Below are 20,666 nucleotides of genomic sequence, written 5' to 3'. Positions count from 1 at the left end.
AGTTGCTCTAAAATGAGTTAAAGTTGCTCTATGTTAGCTAACGTTGCTCTAAAATGAGTTAAAGTTGCTCTGCGTTCGCTAAAGTTACTCTAAAATGAATTAAAGTTGCTCTGTGTTAGCTAAAGTTGCTCTAAAATGAATTAAAGTTGCTCTATGTTAGCTAAAGTTGCTCTAAAATGAATTAAAGTTGCTCTATATTAGCTAAAGTTGCTCTAAAATGAGTTAAAGTTGCTCCGCATTAGTTAAAGTTGCTCTATATTAGTTAAAGTTGCTCTAAAATGGTTAAAGTTGCTCTAAAATGAATTAAAGTTGCTCTGTGTTAGCTAATGTTGCTCTAAAATGAGTTAAAGTTGCTCTATGTTAGCTAACGTTGCTCTAAAATGAATTAAAGTTGCTCTATATTAGCTAAAGTTGCTCTAAAATGAGTTAAAGTTGCTCCGCATTAGTTAAAGTTGCTCTATATTAGTTAAAGTTGCTCTAAAATGGTTAAAGTTGCTCTAAAATGAATTAAAGTTGCTCTGTGTTAGCTAAAGTTGCTCTAAAATGAGTTAAAGTTGCTCTATGTTAGCTAACGTTGCTCTAAAATGAGTTAAAGTTGCTCTGCGTTCGCTAAAGTTACTCTAAAATGATTTAAAGTTGCTCTATGTTAGCTAAAGTTGCTCTAAAATGAATTAAAGTTGCTCTATATTAGCTAAAGTTGCTCTAAAATGAGTTAAAGTTGCTCCGCATTAGTTAAAGTTGCTCTACATTAGTTAAAGTTGCTCTAAAATGGTTAAAGTTGCTCTAAAATGAATTAAAGTTGCTCTATATTAGCTAAAGTTACTCTAAAATGAATTAAAGTTGCTCTATGTTAGCTAAAGTTGCTCTAAAATGAATTAAAGTTGCTCTATGTTAGCTAAAGTTGCTCTATGTTAGCTAAAGTTGCTCTAAAATGGTTAAAGTTGCTCTAAAATGAGTTAAAGTTGCTCCGCATTAGTTAAAGTTGCTCTAAAATGGTTAAAGTTGCTCTAAAATGAGTTAAAGTTGCTCTATATTAGCTAAAGTTGATTTCTCAGGACCCCAAACTTTTGAATGGTAGTGTATTAATTACACTTATTCAGCCCAGCAGAACAAGTTTTATACTGAGAAAATGCTTTTAATGTATCCACATTTTTTAGATTTTTTTTACTTTAAGATGGGTCAATTTGGTCTGCAACAGAACAGGAGGGTTAAATGAGTGTGGATGGATGGAGGCTGCTGTGTCTGTTATGTGTCACAGCAACAGGTGTGTGTTTTCTCTGTGTGTGTGTGTGTGTTTTCTGTGTGTGTGTGTGTGTGTGTGTGGGTGGGTGTGTGTGTGGGTGTGTAACGCTTTGCTTTCTCCGCTCTGCTTCACCTGCTGCCCAGGTAACCCTAAGACCCCGCCCTGCCATGCCATTGGCTCCGCTCAGCCCAATGAGCTTCCTGCTGCTTCCAGTGCCAGCCAATCCCGTAACGGTACAGATCACATGACTGTGTGTGTGCCACGCCCATCACACCTCCACCTCCACCTCCCTGATGCTGCTGCTGCCGCTCGTCTGTCTGCATGTGTGCCGTCTCTCTGGCTGTGATGTGAAGTGTGTTACTGATTCATCCGGTGGTGAATTTAACGCAGCGTTGGGGAATCCTGCTGATAAAAGCCCGTCTTTATGTTTCATTCTATTCCTCTATCTCATACGTGAACATCGCTGCACAGTTTCTCCTGCAGCTGCAAATCATCTGCAGTCGTCTGAGTCAAACACACGGAGAAATCCTGCATTAGAGACAGTTTCCCTCTTTGTTGCTCCACCGTCTGGTTCATTAAATGTGACGTAGCCCCCGGTGCTCATGTTAACTCTACTTGCGAGAGCGTTGGCCGACCCCAATGTGAAAATATGCAGACTTGCAGAAGCGTCTGAAACACTTGTGCTGCTTGATAACTCGAGTAAAAAAAGATGCTTGGTGTGATTTTTAGCATTAGAAAGGAGTGTTAACAGCTCATTAAATCACCAAATTAATCACATTTGTGGTCAGAAAGCTGATGTTTACGTGAGGGTTTACATAAATGAGCGTTTTTCTTTACAGCTGAGAAGCTTCCTCTTAGTTTTACATATATTTATGGATAGAAAGAAAGAAACCAGTCAATGTTAATTTAAGAAGCTGGAATGAGAGAATTTAGATTTTTAACTGATGAATCAACGGTAAGTAGTTGCTGATTTTCATTTAGTTTGCTTTAATTGATACAACTATTCCATAATATGTTCCAACAAATTAAATAAATGCTTATACACTCCTTATTGATGCTTAAAATGTTCCCAAATATTCTGTTTTTAACTAAAAACTCTTCAATTTTGACTCCTCCAAAGCCTTAAGCGCATTTTATCCACTGGAAGCGACCTTCTCACGGCGTCTTCGCTGGACGTTAAGGGTTAAAGTCAAGCAAACGTGTGACCTCCAACACTGATTGTGTGTCCCCTCGCTGTATTTGTGTTTGAAGGTGTGTAACTGAGATAAAGAAACGCAGCTGCTGTTGCTCTTCGGCCATTTTCATCAACAGATACCGCCTCCTTTTTCCACTTGTAGTCTGCTCTGTGGTGGCTAATGAGGTCTGGAACCCCCCCACCACCACCACACCCACACACGTACACACACACACACACACACACCTATGCCTACACACACATTTACGCTCCCAGCCCCCAACCCTTATCACAACAAAGGGCTGCTCCTCTTCCTGTGTTCATGGCTCAGGGCCAGGTTTAGTGAAGCGTACATATCATCCTCAGCAGGGAGCCCGTTCTATAACACACACACACACACACACACACACACACACACACACACACACACACACACACACACACACACACACACACACACTATTATCACACCAGACATTCACCCTGTAGCTATCTGAACTTAATAGACCCCACCTACACGCCGTCCAGCAGACATTTCCAATCATTACTGGCCCATTTTACATTTTGCAGACTGCACCAATCCGCTCCCTGTATTTTATTTGTGGCTCATTTCAGAATTGGAGGACATCTGGGCTTCAATAACCCGTCTCCTTTCCAGTTTCCTGCTCCATATTCATCAATAATAGGTAATAAACTATGAAAGGCTTGATTGGCTCAGCTTACACGTCAATTAGAGCATTTTTATTCCATGTTTTCTGTGTTGTTGCTAACCCTACTCTAATCCCTGCTAATGCTAGCTTTTTGTCAACAGTAGAAGCTAGATGTTTAGCTAGCTGTTACTGCTGACCAAGAGGACAAAACTGACTGATGGAAAACAGTCCAAAGAATGAGTCTGATCCTGATAATATGAGGTAGAGAGAGACGTTTAATCAAGGCTGACGATGAGATGAAAAGATGGAAAATAGAAGAGAGGACATAGCTTTGCTCTGCCCGTTCTTTAGGGAAAGTGATTGTTGATGTAAACAACAAAAACAGGACATGACAAAACAGAAAACGACAAAACAGGACACAAAGCGATAAAAACAAAACAGAAAATGACAAAAACAAGACACAAAATAACAGAAACGAGACAGAAAACGACAAAAACAAGACACAAAATAACAGAAACAAGACAGAAAACGACAAAAACAAGACACAAAATAACAGAAACGAGACAGTAAATGACAAAAACAAGACACAAAATAACAGAAACAAGACAGAAAATGACAAAACAAGACAGAAAACGACAAAAACAAGACACAAAATAACAGAAACAAGACAGAAAATGACCAAAGCAAGACACAAAATAACAGAAACAAGACAGAAAACGACAAAAACAAGACACAAAACAACAGAAACGAGACACAAAATTACACACACACACACACACACACATATATATAGTGTTTAAAAAATAAAGCTGATGTATTTCTGCAACAGTGGGCTTTATGGGGTTAAAGTCAGTTGGAACTTAACCTTTTGAAAAAATCAACCTTCTACTTAACTATTTCAGATTGAATTGGCTTTTTTATCATAAATTATGAATATTTAACATTTCAGCTGTTCAGTTTTAGATTTATATGGAAAAACTTTCCAAGATCATGAAAAAAATCTATTTATCTGGAATTTATTCTGGAATAAATCTCCATATTTTATGTCGAATCAGAGGCAGTTGAGCAAAAATTGTTCAAAGAATGTGACAATTTGAGAGGGAATGAGCACTTTTTATGAAGATGCATCATACAAAATGTGATTATTTAGAATATTTTATTACCTTTAACCCTGCAGACCCTTAAATCACACTGCTGTTCTGGTCTGTTAGCTCACAGGATTCAGTTAAAGTTGCAGAGTGAGTGTTTGACTTATTGGCATCCTTCTTCCTCCTTCTTCTTACTTCTTCCTTTTCTTACTACTTCTTCCTTCCTTCCTCCTTCTTCCTTCGTCCTTCTCCTTCTGCCTTCTTCTTCTTCTCCTCCTCCTTCTTCCTCCCCCTCCTCCTCCTCTTTCTTCTTCTTCCTCCTCGTCCTCCTCTTTCTTCTTCTTCTTCCTCCTTCTTCTTCTTTGTCTTCCTCCTCCTCTTTCTTCTTCCTTCTTTCTTTCTTCTTCTTCTTCCTCCTCCTCCTACTTCTTCTTCTTCTTTCTTCTTCTTCCTCCTTCTTCTTCTTCCTCCTCCTCCTCCTTCGTCTTCTTCTTCCTCTGGACGTTTTGGCGATGCGTTCAGGTGCTGCATGCCACATTCCCCTCTCAGTTCACACATTCACTGCGGCGGCTGCTTCTGCCTCCTCATCCTCCATTTCATGATGAAGCAGTTTATCAGACCGTCCTGCTGCTTCTTTTCCCGTCTTGCATCACCAAGGTTAATTCATCCTGCGACCTGCGCGGCTCATCGATCTGCTGTTCGGTGCGAGCTGCTCGACTCTGTGTTTGTCTGTTTCTGGATCTGGACGTGGTTTTAGGTCGCCGGTAAATCGCTGCTTTGATTCACAGTCGTGTGTTTGCGTGTCTGATTGTGTTCTTTCTTCTCTTTTTTTTTTTTAATGAACATCAGTCGCTGACTTCTTGTCTCCGCCCACGATGGATCAGCCAATCAACAAGCAGCTTTCCAACTCTTCAGCCGCCCTGCACTCGCCAGAGAGAGGTGAGACGCCGCTGATGCAGTTTCATGGAACGTAGCATGCAAATCAGACGATAAAAAGCTCGCTCTGAGTGGAACTGCGACAGGAAATGACATTAATTTCCCTCTAAAATGAGAATTGCTTGAAAGATAAACGCCAAATGGATCCCAAATGATCTGCAGAGCGTTCAAACCTGCCGGGTTGATGTGAAAAATGAATGAAAATCACCTTAAATTATGAACAACCGCAGCAAAAAGAACACTCTGGCTTTAAATCCTCAAGCCACCATTAAATAATAAATTAGGTTTTTGTTTGTTTGTTTTTACATCCCTGGAAAAATACTGACAGAGCTTATTTTTTAAAATGTATTTACTGGACTATATAATGTTGTCGACTCTTAACCATATATTTAAATTATCTGCACAATAAATAACACTTTATTTCTTTATTGGAAACCACTTTAGATCTGTTATTTTAAAAGTGCAGTATAAATAATGTTGACTTTATTGATTTAATTAAGCACAGTTCTTCTGTCATTTTAAAATAATACTAATAAATGTGATGCCTTCATTGTGGTTCCTTTTTTCTATTTAGAATCACTGTAAAGACTCCAAAACCTTCATAAATATTAAATTAGTGCTGCAGGACACACTGATGTTGTGCAAATATCACCTGAGGAAGGTCAGAAATAACAACAGCAGTCAACATATGTCATTAAAATACATCACCAAGTGACATAAAATCCCTGAAAACTGTCAAACACGCTTCAAAACCTTCATAAATGTTAAATTAATGCGGCAGGACACTGTAAAATATGCAAAAAAACATGTTTCAGTGCTGAAGAAGTCAGATGAAAATGTCAAAAAGTGCAAAAATGTCACTTTACAGTCAGTCATAATTAGATTATACTAATAATGAACAGCTAAAGCGACCATTAAAGCTCCTGTAGAGTCACCAAATGTGATTAAAACACAGCACAAAGTGGCAGAAAATCACTGAAAAGACACAACAATGCTCCATAGTCTACGTAAATAATAAATTCATGCAACACAACACACTAAAAAGTGCATGAAAAAGGGTTGAAAATGTCTCCAATTGCATAAATGTGTCCACTTCAGGCTCCTATAAGGTCTTAAATTCACCTCAGACAAGATTTAAACACCATAAAGCTGCTGCAGAAACACTAAAGTATCACAAACATGCAGTAAAACTATTAGTTTCATTTTAGCATGCTGGTTCTTATTTTCAGAAATGCATTGTACTTTTCCCTTATAGCTTTGTCTTATATAATTCAATTCTCTGAGCAGTATCTGACAGAAGAATTACCTCGGAGATCAATAAAGTTTTATATTATGTGTTTTTATTGCTGCATCGCTCCTGAATCGTGGATGAAAACGAGCGTACACCTCCGGTCAAATGTTTTGGGACACTTTCTCATTCAAATGAATTAGAACCTGTCCTAAAACTTTTGACATTAAAAAATGTATCGTATGAAAAGAAACTGATTCTTTCCATTTTAAATATACACCCATTGTCAAAAGTTTTAGGACGCTTTGCAATTCATTTGAATGAGAAAGCGTCCTAAAACTTTTGACAGGCGGTGTATGTAATAAAACTAGAAAGGCACTCTGAGGGAGCAGACCTCCGCCAAGGTCAACGTCCCATCCTGCAAATGTAAAACAAGAGATCTGGATCAGAATTTAATGGATTCTTCCTTTGCCAGTTCTCCACAGAGTTTTCTGGAATTTTGATTTGTAGTTTTTGCACAATCTTGACGACAACAAACAGACAAACAAGGATTTCTTTGTGCAAACCAGCTCCATAAATTTAGATTTAGACTCCCAAGTGAACCTGCTGCTTCCACAACATTAAGAACATGTTACTGAAGCAAATAAATGTGTTAAATAACGATTAGAGTTCACAGGAAATGTGCAAATTGTCTCTTATGTGTTGTAAATATCCGAGTTTTGTTTTCCTAACTGATGAGAGTTTCTGGCGTTTCGTGGTCCGTTTGTCGTCACGTTGTGTGCATTTTTCTGCGTTTTTTTTTCCTCTTCCTTTCTTCTCCTGTTTTTTCGTGTCGTCACCCATCAGTGTCTTTTGTGTCCCAACGAATAGCTTCCCCCAGCAACCACAGACCGTACAGGAGTTCCTCCAACCGCAGGAGCATCGCTGGGTTCCCCGAAGAGACGTCCAGGGCCAGAACGCCCACGGTCAGGCCTCCGAAACACACAAAACACACACACAGATGCACATAAAACACACACAGTTACTCACAAAACACACACACATGCACATACAAGACCAGACAAACCATTACAAGTGAGGTGTTCAGGGAAGTGTCGACTGTGTGTTAATCCCATAAATATGTAAATACAGACACCCTAAACACACGCCTGCAGCTGTAAACTGACATGTCAAAGGTCCTTTCTGTAAATTAATTCAAGTATGTCTGTAAACTGAGTGGAGAATAAATGTTGTCGTCGGTGTTATTTCTCCAAAACAAGGAAGCTTTTGGTTTATTTATAAGCGGCCGTTGCTGTCACGCTCATTTTTTATGCCGTCGACAGTGCGGCAAAAACGACTCCGTCCTCGTGTTTTGTGCCCCAAATTAAGTGGAAACGCTAAGAGGATTATTTAATTGTTTCATGATAATTAATAAAGTAAAACCAGAGGAGGCTCATAGTGGAATTATTTGATTTATGAGAACAAAATTAGTATTTCACAGTCAATAAATTAATCATCTGGTTAAAAATGAAGCTTGTTTTTTGGCTTTTCTCTCTCAGAAAGCATTTTACAAAGCTGTGATGGAGCCAAAAGAATGAAAAGACCAAAATTAAAGTCAGTTTTAACTTGAATACCCTTTTGAAAAACTTCTGGGATGTTATTTGATTAATGGACCTCAAAATGGATTGGAGAAATCAGTTACATGAGATCTGTTTTGTACCGTTCAGGTCAGTTTATTCTTCTGTCTACAGCACAGTGGAGTCGATCTGAGAATATATTTGACTCTGAAACAGGATAGCAGGTAAAAGTGAGGAAGAGGAAAGCTCATGTAACTCTATTAAGATTAGATTGCAGCTGCCGTTTCATAAATTCACCTCAAAGATCGAGTTTCAAATGAGACACTTACTGAACCGGTTCACATCAGCAGAATGAGTCAAAAGAAAAACGGATTTTAAACTTTCTTTATCCGTTTTCTTCCATTATTTAACAAACTGATTGACTGTCAGTTTAGTTTCTAATCGTTCGTGTTCAAAAAAATCATCCAAAATGGCTCAAAATTAGTCCAAAGTGACTTGGAAATGATCCAGAATAGCAGAAAATTTGTCCAGAATTACAGAGAAGTTCCCAAAATGACTCAAAAATTGCCCAAATGTACCTAAATCTTTTCGTTTCTGATTCTTTTGTTCAGACATTAGGTGAATAGATACACCCCCTGTCAAAAGTTCTGAGACACTTTCTTATTCAAATAAATTAGATCCTGTCTCAAAACTTTTGGGGGGGGTGTAGATGTTAATTACCGTACTTGACAGGTTCTGCGAACGCTCTCGCCTTCCTCACAAGTGTCTCACAGACACACTCAGTGCCATAAACTAATCTCTAAAGACCCCACTGCCTTCATCTCTTCTTATTTTGTGTGTTTTATCCTTATTATCTTATTGCTTTTTGTGTGTCTTTCTGTTATTGTGTCATGTTGTATTTCATGTGTGTTATGTGAAATAAAATCTGACATTTGTCAAACATCTCCTTCAGGGGGAGTCTCCCAGCACACCGGTCCGTAGTTCTTCCTTCAGGGCCAACAGCAAGGGCCCGGCCACACCCAAACGGTACGCGCACACACACACACACACACATACACACACACACACACACACACCTTTTACCTGAACTACTGTCCAGATGAGCTGACTTGGTCCTGCCGGTTCTCAGGGTGAGGTCCAACAGGAGTCGGGCCCAGTCTCCATGCTCGCCGGGTCAGTACCCTCCATCCCCGCTCCGGCAGAGAGCCACCACCCCCGACGACAGGGGCCACGCCGACCCCAAAGGACACGGCACCCTGGAGAGGAAAGCCAACAAATGTGAGGGCTCTGAGAAGAAGATCCCCAAATCCACCAGCAGAGAACTGAACGCAGGTAAAGACGATGCAATGAGATGGATGATGGATGATAATGGATGAGGGATGGATGATGGATGGATGAGGGATGGATGATGGATGGATGAGGGATGGATGGATGGATGGATGATTGATGGATGGAGGATGGATGGATGGAGGATGGATGGATGATGATGGATGGATGATGGATGATGGATGGATGGATGGATGGAGGATGGATGGATGGATGGAGGATGGATGGATGGATGGAGGATGGATGGATGGATGGAGGATGGATGGATGATGAATGGATGGATGGAGGATGGATGGATGGATGGAGGATGGATGGATGATGATGGATGGATGATGGATGGATGGAGGATGGATGGATGATGATGGATGGATGATGGATGGATGGATGGAGGATGGATGGAGGATGGATGGATGGATGGAGGATGGATGGATGGATGGAAGATGGATGGATGATGAATGGATGGATGGAGGATGGATGGATGATGGAGGATGGATGGATGGAGGATTGATGGATGGATGGATGATGGATGGATGGATGGAGGATTGATGGATGGATGGAGGATTGATGGATGGATGGATGGAAGATGGATGGATGGATGGATGGATGATGGATGGATGGAGGATTGATGGATGGATGGATGATGGATGGATGGATGGAGGATGGATGGATGATGGAGGATGGATGGATGGAGGATTGATGGATGGATGGATGATGGATGGATGGATGGATGATGGATGGATGGATGGAGGATTGATGGATGGATGGAAGATGGATGGATGGATGGATGGATGATGAATGGATTGATGGATGATGGATGGATGGATGGATGGATGGATGGATGGATGGATGATGAATGGATTGATGGATGATGGATGGATGGATGGATGGATGGATGGAGGATTGATGGATAGGTAGATATATTTGTTCGGTACTGATACTAGGAGAGCGGCGTTTTGTTTTTTATGCATGCAAAAACACAATAAATGATATTAAGCTGACCTTAAATCTTTAATTACTTGCAGTGTAAATTTTACATGATCGGTTCAGACTGAATCTAGCATCTTAATTTATCAAATGATCTGATTCTAATTATTTCTTGCTCCTGCAAACTGCTTGTGATGCCGTTTTTCGTTTATATATTTGACAGTTTTAAACTTCCAAATTAGAAATATTGACCAGATGATGCATTTTATTCTGCTTTTATAGTGGAAAAACGGAAAAGCAATGATGGAGAAGAAGTGAAATATAAATAGAAAGAGGTTGAGGAGAGTAAAGAAGAAGAAACAGAAGAGAGTGATTGTGTCATCCTCTCTTTGTCTGGATAAAATCTATAAACATGTCTGTTTTATTTTACTGCCACAATCTAGTCGTCAAACGTTATTTCACCATGTCTGTCCCTCTGAACCTCCTCCATCCTCAGAGTCTCCAGGAACGCCCACCGGCCGGAGCGTCGGCGGGACGATGGATGCCGAGGAGGCGTCCAGACTGCTGGCGGAGAGACGCCGTCTGGCCCGAATACAGAAGGAGCAGGAGGAGAGGCAACGGCAGGAGGAGGAGAGGCCAGTGTTCTCATGTTTACGTTCACAGTAGTTTGAAATATGGAGGTTGACCAAACAGACCCAATGACCCAGTGACCAAAATAAGACACAGAATTATTAGAATAAAAACTGTGTGTTTTCCTCCCAGGCTGAGGGCCGAGGAGGAGCAGAGGAGGCTGCAGGAGGCCAGAGAGAGGCAGGAGAGGGCAGCTCGACAGGCCGAGGAGGAGAGAGCGAGACGAGAGGAGGAGAGGAGGACCAAGGAGGAGGAGGAGAGACGGCAGAAGGAGCAGAGGTGGAAGGACATGCAGGACCAGCTGGACAGAGAGGTCAGGAGTTACTGCTCCGATTGATTCCTGACGCTTTCATTGTGGCTGAAATTGACAAGAGTGAGGATAAAAGTTGTTGTTTTTCAGCGGGAGGAGGCCTTCCTGCGAGCCCAGAAGGAGGCGGAGAGGAAGAGGCAGGAGAGGGAGCTGCTGCACATCCAGGAGGAGCAGGAGAGGCAGCAGAGGAAGAAGGTGGCCAACATCTGCACAAACATCTGCTTCACGAATTAAACATTAGAACACAGCACAGAGAGCTAACGGGGAAAAATCAAACCCTGTAGAAGGATTTGATCGTATCAGCAGAAGTTTTTCCTGCTTGTCATGAAAAGAATTGGAAGTTTGAAAAGCAAACTCTTCCATAGCAGCATTTATTTAGTGTTTGATGTGTTTAAACAGAGAATTGAGGAGATCATGAAGAGAACAAGGAAGAGTGAAGTGGAGCCTCCATCTGCTGCTTCAGGTAAACGTTAAATCACCTCCTTTTCCTTCAGCACTCCCTGATGACTTCATTTCTGTCATCCTTTAGCTCGTTTTTGATTTGCTTCCTGCACATTTTCTGTTTTTTTTCTTTTTGTTCCAAAGCTCGTTTTCCCTCCAGTGTAATAAAATCACTGGCTGTCAGCTGCAGTGTGACTCAGCAGTGTCAGACAGACGGAGGAACAGCGCCCCCTCGTGGTCAGGTCGTGGTAACGTCAGGGATGCTGCAGCGTCCGTTGAACTCTCTGACCTGGACTGCCTCATGGGAAATGAACCAGACTAATCCCTGCACCCCGTTACAATAACTACAAATTAAATTGATTAGAAAGAAAGATTTTCTTCCCCTCGTTGTCACTCCAGCTGCTGTTTATGGTTTTATTCTCTTCTGTTTAACGCTTGATGACTTTTTATGGAGCCTACCTCAGCTACTGACGGTTTCATCTGCAGGCATTTAGCATCACTGATGAAAGCAGAGAAATGGGATCTCACATAAAACCGTCCTCGTTATCCAGCTGATTGTCTGTTTAACTACTTCAGCACATCTGGATTATTTTCAGATGATCAGAATCAAACTTCCAGCACTTACATTCAGTCAGTCAAACTGTACTTCAGACTCAGGGTCCAAGTAAAAAACAAGATATTACACAGAATAAATAACGGGCACAAAAACAAAATGTGTCTCCAGGATGTTGTCATTTTGAGAGTAATTAAGCTGGAAAGTTAATTTATAACGTTCTGCTTACACTGCACTACCTAGGTGTCTTCAAATTTGATTCTCGTGGCGTTATTTTAAGCTGCTTGGTGCCTCTAACGTCGCTTTTCTGCAGTTTTATCACCACGAGTGTGCAGTCCAGACTGATTCCTTCCCTCTTTCTGTATCAATTTCAGTCATTTGAGACGTCTAGAAAAATGTTTTTTTACGAGATTGATGTCATTTTAGACTCATTTTGGCTCATTTTAAAAGCATTGTAGTCGTCAAGGACACAATTTGACTTGATTTTGGATACAATTGAGACAAATTTTAGGGATTTTAGAAAGGTTCTAGTCATTTTGGAGTATTTTTGGGTCGTTGTTGACAAGATCTGTGTCATTGTGGACACATTTTGAGTCTAGTTTTGTGTATTTGTACTGATGTGTGCAGCTGGAAGCAAAGCAGTGCACACAAGGGCCTGTTATTTTTTCACCGTCCTTCTTCTATTTGCACGTTTTGAACTAATTTAGGGTCTTTCTGGACATTTTTCTTTGCATTTTGGACACGTTTTAGTCATTTGGGAGAGATTTCACCTCGTTTTGGACACAATTCAGTAATCTTAGACTAGTTTTGGTTATTTTTTTGACGAGATTTGGATCATTTTGGGCATTTTTTTAGTGGTTTTGTTTACTTGCAACGACGTGCACAGCTGGGAGAAGAGCAGTGCAGACAAGGAGTTTCTTTTTTGTAAAAGAGAACAGGATCCATCAGAGCAGGTACCTTCTTCCATTGCTCTGTGCTCTTTCCACTTCTGATGGATCCTGACCACTGCAGACCAGACACACACTTCTGGAGATGCCCTGTCGTCTTGTTGAACTTAAATCCTCACGCTTGCCTGTTTTTCCTGCTTCTACCGTCAACTTTGAGGACAAAATGTTCACTTGCTGCCTGATAAATCCAGCCCACTAACAGGAGCCATGATGAAGAGATGATCAGTGTTTTTCACTTCACCTGTCAGAATGTCACACCTGAGAGAGTTTAAATGCTCGGTATGGATCGTCTTCTTCTGTGAATTCTACCTCTGATGATCTCTGGTGTGTTTCCAGCGTCTGAGGGTCGAGCCGAAGCCGCCGTCGCCTCCGAGGACGACGCTCCGACTCCGGCCGAAGCTCCCGCCATCACGCTGGGACCCCTGGAGAGTAAGAGCTGCGTGGACGAGCTGTCTGACGGAGTCCAGTCCATGGACGTCAGGTAGGTCACCGTGAACGCTCTTCTCCACTCTGTGACGTCAGACTCCCCGCTCAAGCTCGTCTGTTTGTTGTTTGTCTTTTCCTGCAGTCTTGCATCTCATCGTCCTCCCATGTTAACGCCGCCCACCTCAGATCAATGACAGAACATTCTTGTTTATCATCAGCAAACACTGTCAGACTTAACTGGAATGTTAATTATAGTTTTAATTAATTTACTGATTGAATTGTAGATTTTTTTTGTGGATTTCTTGATTAACTGTTTGGTCTAAAAATGTCTGAAAATAGAGAAAAATGCTCCTGAAATCCAATCTAATGTCTTCAAATGGCTTTTTTTTTTGTCTAATCAATGGTTTTCCACACTAACGACTAGCTGCCATTAATTAAATTAATTCTCGTTATGTTTTGTGGACTTGTAATTCATGAGTTTTTTTTTCTCTGACATTAATCTCTGACACACACCCACTAAAGCTGAGGTTTTATTGCAGAAATAAGGAATTTATTATGTTTTAAAAACAGTAATAGGGAATTTAATGATAAATTAGGTGAAGATTCTGAGACTTTAAACTAAAAAACGTCACTGAACTTGCATCATATTTGACAGTTGGATGTCTAGTCTGGACTTAAAACAACAGAAATCATATTTTTCAAATTCAAAGAGGTAAACTTTACCTTTTTATACTTTAATATAATATAATATACTTTAAATACAGTGAGAAAAACAACATAAAAAGGAGAATTAACCTTTAAATAAACCTTTTAAGTGCAAATTAGTTGAAATTTATATGGTGTTATTCCTCAGATTAGCTGCTGATTGCCTCTTTATTTGTTTCATAATTGATTAATCATCTTTCATCGTTTTTAGCTCCATGTCTGCAGACATAATTTTGCATCTCGTCTGTCCAAACAACCAACAAACTGGCTGATTTTAAAAAGCGCTAATGGATCAAATATTGTGTCTCCGCCATCGTTGTTCCTTTAAGTTCTCCATCTGTGTCCATCAGTCCGGTGTCCAGGGACGAGCAGGCGAGCGCTCAGGAGTTCTCGCCGGTCACCGAGGGAACGGACGGCTGCCCCCTGGAGCACCTGATGGACCTGGACGCCCCCGGGAGAGGGCAGCGGTCCGGAGCAGAGACGCCCCCTTACCCCAGGCTGCAGGCCGGCAGCGGGGTGGGAGACCTCAACAAGAACCTGCTGATCCAAGCGTACAACGCCGCCTCCGAGTCGTCCCAGCTCATCCACAGCATCGGGCCGAGCAAGCTGGACGTCCAGTAGCCAGGTGGAGACGCTTTCACCCAAACACAGGCGGTCTTTAACCCCGGTGTCGTCCTGCAGGTCAAACTGACCCGCTTTTAAGTTTGAAAATGTGGGAAAAAGATGTATATATCCACAGTGAAACTTCTGATGTCCACATTTTCAACATTTCTGGGAAATTTTTGAACATTTCTTGGTGGGAAAAAAATGTTTCTTAAGAACATTCACATAAAAATCTGGATTTTGGTTGATTTTTATGTGAATGTTCTTAACTCTCATGGGCACTAAAAAACATTGTTTCCTTGTCTGAAAGGAAGCAAAAAAATTAAGCAAAAAATCCCCAAATTTCTGAAGATTTGCAGAATCTTCAGGAAGAACATTTCAATAATTCCTTAAAAGTTTCCCTTAAAAATTTTATTTTAAAAAAATCCCCCAAATTTGGCAAGACAGTTCTAGTAAATATTTTCAAAAAATGAGCAAAAATCTTCCAAAAATCCTCAAAATATTTAAAGTGATTACATATGTGTCAGTAAATATTATAATATATAGTATTTTTTTTGATGTTCTTAAGATACATTTTTAACACTTTTTTCCACCAAAAAATGTTACAAAAGTTTCCAAAAATGTTGAAAATGTTTCTTTAAGAACATTCACATATAAATCTGGATTTTAGTTGATTTTTATGTGAATGTTCTTAACTCTCATGTGGTCTTCATTTACAGGCACCAAAAAATATTGTTTCCTTGTCTGAAAGGAAGCAAAAAAAATCCCCAAATTTCAGAAAATTTGCAAAAACTTCAGGAGGAAAATTCCAATAATTCCTTGAAAGTTTCCCTTAAAAGTTTTATTTTAAAAATAATTCCCCAAATTTGGCAAGAAAATTCTTGTAAATATTTTCAAGAAATGAGCAAAAATCTTCCAAAAATTCTCAAAATATCTAAAGTGATTCCATATATATCAGTAAATATTATAATATATAGTATTTTTGCGGATGTTCTTAAGATACATTTTAACATTTTTTCCACCAAAAAATGTTACAAATTTTCCCAAAAATTTTGAAAATGTGGACATCAGACGTTTCACTGTGAAAAATTATATTTTCTCCACATTTTCAAACTTTAAAACGGTTCAATTTTGACCCGCAGGACGACACGAGGATTAAAGAAAATAGAAGTTTTACTGGTACATCTGTGAGATATGTCAGAAAGAAGCATGCATCTTAACAGCAGCTCATAAGTAGTTCCACGCCTTTTTTTCTCATAAAACATAAAAAATCTTGTATTAACTTTTCAAACAATTAAAAATACTAAAAATAAATGTAGATAAAAAAAATCAACCTGCAGGTCATTCTTTAAGTAAAATGGTTTAAACCACGACATTATTAGCATAAAAAGCTCCTTAAAACATGAAGAATGAAGCTAAATATACAGATACAGCTTGCTAAGTTTCTCGTTTTGTCTTTCTGTCTCCCTGTCAGGACCTTTTTCAGGAGCTGGCAGGTAACAAAAAAAACAGGAGCCAGGAGAAACACCACGAGAACATCGCCTCCATCTGCAACGACGACGATCACGTCCACGAGGAAGGACCGCCCAACACCTGATTTCTCATCTGTATTATCAAACCACACTCACACATAACTGTTAACGCTTCTGGCCACACTTTGAGGCAGTGCAGACGGGCAATTTGGACAAAACGGTACGAATAATGAAGCGATTATGTGACACAGGAGAGGGATAAACTTTCTTGCATGTGAAAGAATTTGTCTAGCAGGACGACCACCAGGAGCGCTGCTGATGTGAGCTCATGACGTGTGCATCGCTTTCTTATCTCTCCTCTGAACGCTCTGAGGATTCACCACGTCTTCATCTCTCTTCTTCCGCTCTTAGAACCAGTTACCGCTCATCGATGCGTCAAATAATCGGGACTGCGTGAGCTTGTTTGACTTGAATGTAACGGACGTTTATTTATATGTAAAAGTCCCCGACAGATGACTTTGTTCACGCCATAAAAACTGTGTTGAAGCTAAAAAATGCCACTATTTCCCAGCTGCACTGCCTCAAAGCGTCATCTGCTGCCGTCTCTCGCCCCTGCTTCTGAAAAACTCTGTAAATAGATGCGACCGGGCGGTGGCGACAGGGAGCAGCTCTGTAGCAGCAAATCCAAACGAGAGCCGCCACCCACGACTGTCGCGTGAACCCTGCGTAGCATCTCCGGTCAGCTAGTCGAGCCGTGTACTGGTTGTAGCTGTGTACTCCAGCAGTCCTGTCAGTGGTGGTTCCTGTGTGTTTATCCCACCGTAATCTGGATTTAAAACCCGGTCTGCTGTAGATTTCCTGTCATCCAGACGCCACAGAGCATCGACGGCTGATATTATAAGCCCACTGTCGAGCCGTAGCCTTTAGCTTTGGTTCCTCTGCTGCTCGTTGCTCCATCAGTGGACGTTTTGGGGCGTTGCAGCAGGATATTAACCCTCCTGTCGTCCTGCGGGTCAAAATTGGCCCGTTTTAAAGTTTGAAAATGTGGAGAAAAAATATGTCTACATTTTCAACATTTGTGGTAAATTTTTGAAAATTTTTTGGTGGAAAAAAGAAAATGTTAAAAATGTTCCTTTAGAACATCCACAAGAAAATCAACCATTGATTTTTATGCAAATGTCCAAGATGATTCAGAAATGATCCGAATGATTCAAAATGTGTCCAAAATTTTCCAGAAACGATCTAAAATAACGAAAATTTGTTCAGAATGACGTGAGCGTATTCTAAAATGACTGGAAAATAATCCAAAATCAGTCAGAATTCCTCTCAGATGATTAAAAATGATCCAGAATGGCTGAAAAATTGCATAATGATGCTAAATATGTCCAAAATGAATTGAAAATGATCCAAAATGTGTCCAGAATGAAATGAAAATAATCCAAAATTGCAGAAAAATTGTCCAGAAATGATTCAAACAGCAAAAATATGTTCAGAATGATATGAAAATAATCTGAAACGACTGGAAAATGATCCAAAATCAGTCAGAATTTCTCTCAAATTATCAAAAATGACTGAAAACTTGCAGAATGAAAGTTTTATTTTGAAAATATCCTCCAAATTTGACAAGAAAATTCTGGTCAATATTTTTAAAAAATGAGTAAAAATCTTTCCAAAAAAATCAACCAAAGTCCTGCAAAATTTTCTGGGTTTTGATTGATTTTTTTTTGTGAATCTCCTCAAAAAAAATATCAGAAGTTTGACTGATGTATATGGAATCGCTTTAGATATTTTTAGGATTTTTTTTTGAAGATTTTTACTCATTTTTTGAAAATATTTACAAGAATTTTCTTGTCAAATGTGGGGGATTTTAAAATAAAAAATAAAGCTTTAAAGGATATATATTGGAATTTTCTTCCTGAAAGTTTTGCAAATTTTCAGAAATTTGAGGATTTTTTTTGCTTAATTTTTGGATCTTTTTCAGACATGGAAACAATATTTTTGCTGCCCGTAAATGAGGACAACAGGAGGGTTAAATAACCTTTTGGGGGGTAAAAGGGTAAAAAAATCCCACAAAATGTCGTGTGTTTTTATCGGGGGAAACGGTGTGTTGTGTGTTTGTCTGGCACTGACTGTAACCACGCAAGCTGCAGTTTATAAGTAGTCGTGTGTTTCACCGCTCCGCCTCGCCTCATTCTGTTTAAATATACCTCACCGATTGGAAACGGACTGCGGCGTTTTAACAACTCATCACCTCTGAGGCCTTAAACCTCTGCAGTGTTTCCCTCCAGCAGCCGTCCTCCGTGCTTCACCCTCCAGCATGTGCACTTTCCTCTCCGTTTAAAGGGACGACATGAATAAAAACGACAAAGAAGAGGGAAAAATGGCAATTGATGTGATGGACCCGCCCTCTGTCCTGCTGCCAAAGACCCTCAGGGGCTTCAAAAACCGGATTCCAGGAATGCTGAGGTTGTAAATTTACACCCAAAACGACACCAACGCCTGCCACCAACCAAACTCTGCACAAGAGTCTGATAATTTAAAAAAAATCACTTTATACTCAACTATTAAGTAAATTAATCTGGTGGAGAATAGTAAATTCACACCCCAGAAGAACCCGACACGCCTGCCACCAACCAAACTCTGCACATTTTTCTGGTAATTTCAGGTAAAACTGCATTTAATTATTCAACATCTGAGCAGATTTAATCTTTCTGCATTACTGCATTTTCTAACAGATGTTTTATTCCAGTGGAAAATCACATTATATTTAACTTTTAGGTAAATTAATCTGATGGAGAATAGTAAATTAGCCTTTAAAAGCCTTTAAAAACTCAACGATTTCAGACATAATAAACGCCACTTATCTGATATTTATAACACATTTTCACCTCCATTCATTCATCTTTAAGTCTGTAAATCATTAATGTGCCATCAGATGTGATTTTTGGTTAGAAATAAACACTTTAGACTCCCCATGAATCAGTTAGAACTAAACATGTCAAACTAAATTAACAAAAAGAATGAAAAGTTGTCTTTTTACTCAACTTCCACTGAGAGGAGGAAAAAAAACTTCACATTTGCTTCGGTATTGTCGCGAAATGCTGTTTTTGTGCAACTCGAGGTCATCATGAATGCGCAACAAAAGAAAACCACATAAACCACAGATGAAAACTGAGTTATTTAGCTAAAAATAAACTTATTAGATGCCATTTGTAACCTTCCACATTCCCAGAAATCTCACTGAATCTCCGATCTGTTGAGCCGACAGGACACGGTGGTGGTTTTGGTGGGTTCAATCCTCAAAAACTGGATCCAGGTTCTTGTTAGACTTTGCTGTTGTGTCGCTGCTCGTCCTAAATGCCACGCCGAGGGAATAAAGCGGTCACTGCTGCGACCTACAGCCAGTTGGTTTCCATCATCTCGCTCCCGGTCGGCTCCCTTCTCTCCCCTCCGTTAGCTCGTTAATCCTCCAGGTTCTGCTGAAGCTCCACCTTTCAGAGGGTCTCCTGGGGTCCCCCTTGTATATGAAAATAAAGGACATAGCGTTTATCCTACTATTACTCTGTGACACTGCAGCTTGGTGGAATATATCATTGTAGACGTGGTGCATGGGTAACTGCTGAAAAACGAAACAATAAAACTTCATCAAGCCATTTGTGTCAGTGAGCTGGGTAAATCTAACCAAGGAGAGGAACCAGCCAAGATTCTAGAGTCCGTACGAGATGTTTTACTCTTTCACAACAAGTCTAGTGTAGGGCTTTAATGCAGCCACTTTTATTTATCATTATATCTCACTGTGTGTTGACTTTATGCTGCACTGAAATTAAAACTGATCTGCAAACATCACACTGAGTAACGGTTTATTTGTCTGCCTTGAACCCAGAAAGACTACACTGCTCAAAAAAATTAAAGGAACACCTTTTAATCTAAGTATTGCATCAAATCAGTGAAACATGTGGGATACTGATCTGGTCAAGTAAGTAACTGAGGGGCTTTTTAGTCAGTTTCAGCTGCTTTGGTGTTCATAAAATTAACAACAGATGCACTAGAGGGGTAACAATGAGACAACCCCCAAAACAGGAATGACTTTACAGGTGAAGGCCACTGACATTTTTTTCCTTCCTGATGTTTACTGACTGTTTAGCATTTGGCTAGGGTAAGTGTCACTTCTGGTAGCATGAGGCGATACCTGGACCCTACAGAGGTTCCACAGACAGTCCAACTCCTCCAGGATGAAACATCAATGTGTGGCATTGCCAGAAGGTTTGCTGTGTCTCTCAGCACATTCTCAAGCGGATGGAGGAGATTCCAGGAGACAGGCAGTTAGTCTGGGAGAGCTTGACAGGACTGTAGAAGGTCCTCAACTGATCAGCAGGACAGGTATCTGCTCCTTTGTGCAAGGAGGAACAGGATGAGCACTGCAATAGCTCTACAAAATGAGCTCCAGCAGACCA

General features: G+C 40.2%; 1 protein-coding gene across 9 annotated transcripts in view; it reads left to right on the top strand.

Moving 5' to 3' along the window:
• The window catches only part of map7d2b (MAP7 domain containing 2b), a 36,829-nt gene extending 16,771 nt beyond the window's left edge, over window positions 1-20,058 (top strand). For 3 of the 9 annotated variants that reach the window (XM_022219658.2, XM_051940124.1, XM_051940128.1), the window contains 12 exons: window positions 1,387-1,476; window positions 5,005-5,094; window positions 7,166-7,284; window positions 8,828-8,901; window positions 9,005-9,207; window positions 10,622-10,760; window positions 10,888-11,068; window positions 11,156-11,260; window positions 11,465-11,528; window positions 13,343-13,487; window positions 14,467-14,762; window positions 16,215-20,058. In XM_022219658.2, coding sequence (XP_022075350.2) covers window positions 1,387-1,476; window positions 5,005-5,094; window positions 7,166-7,284; window positions 8,828-8,901; window positions 9,005-9,207; window positions 10,622-10,760; window positions 10,888-11,068; window positions 11,156-11,260; window positions 11,465-11,528; window positions 13,343-13,487; window positions 14,467-14,758 — 1,502 coding nt within the window. In that variant the 3' untranslated portion in view covers window positions 14,759-14,762; window positions 16,215-20,058. The other 6 variants (XM_022219660.2, XM_022219659.2, XM_051940125.1 and 3 more) reach the window with 6 other exon arrangements.
• Window positions 20,059-20,666: the final 608 nt, after the last annotated feature.

Source organism: Acanthochromis polyacanthus, chromosome 20 (assembly GCF_021347895.1).
Source record: "Acanthochromis polyacanthus isolate Apoly-LR-REF ecotype Palm Island chromosome 20, KAUST_Apoly_ChrSc, whole genome shotgun sequence".
In the NCBI taxonomy this organism is placed as follows: domain Eukaryota; kingdom Metazoa; phylum Chordata; class Actinopteri; family Pomacentridae; genus Acanthochromis; species Acanthochromis polyacanthus.
Note: the sequence above shows the minus strand (reverse complement) of the source record. Positions and strands in the feature narration are given on the sequence as shown.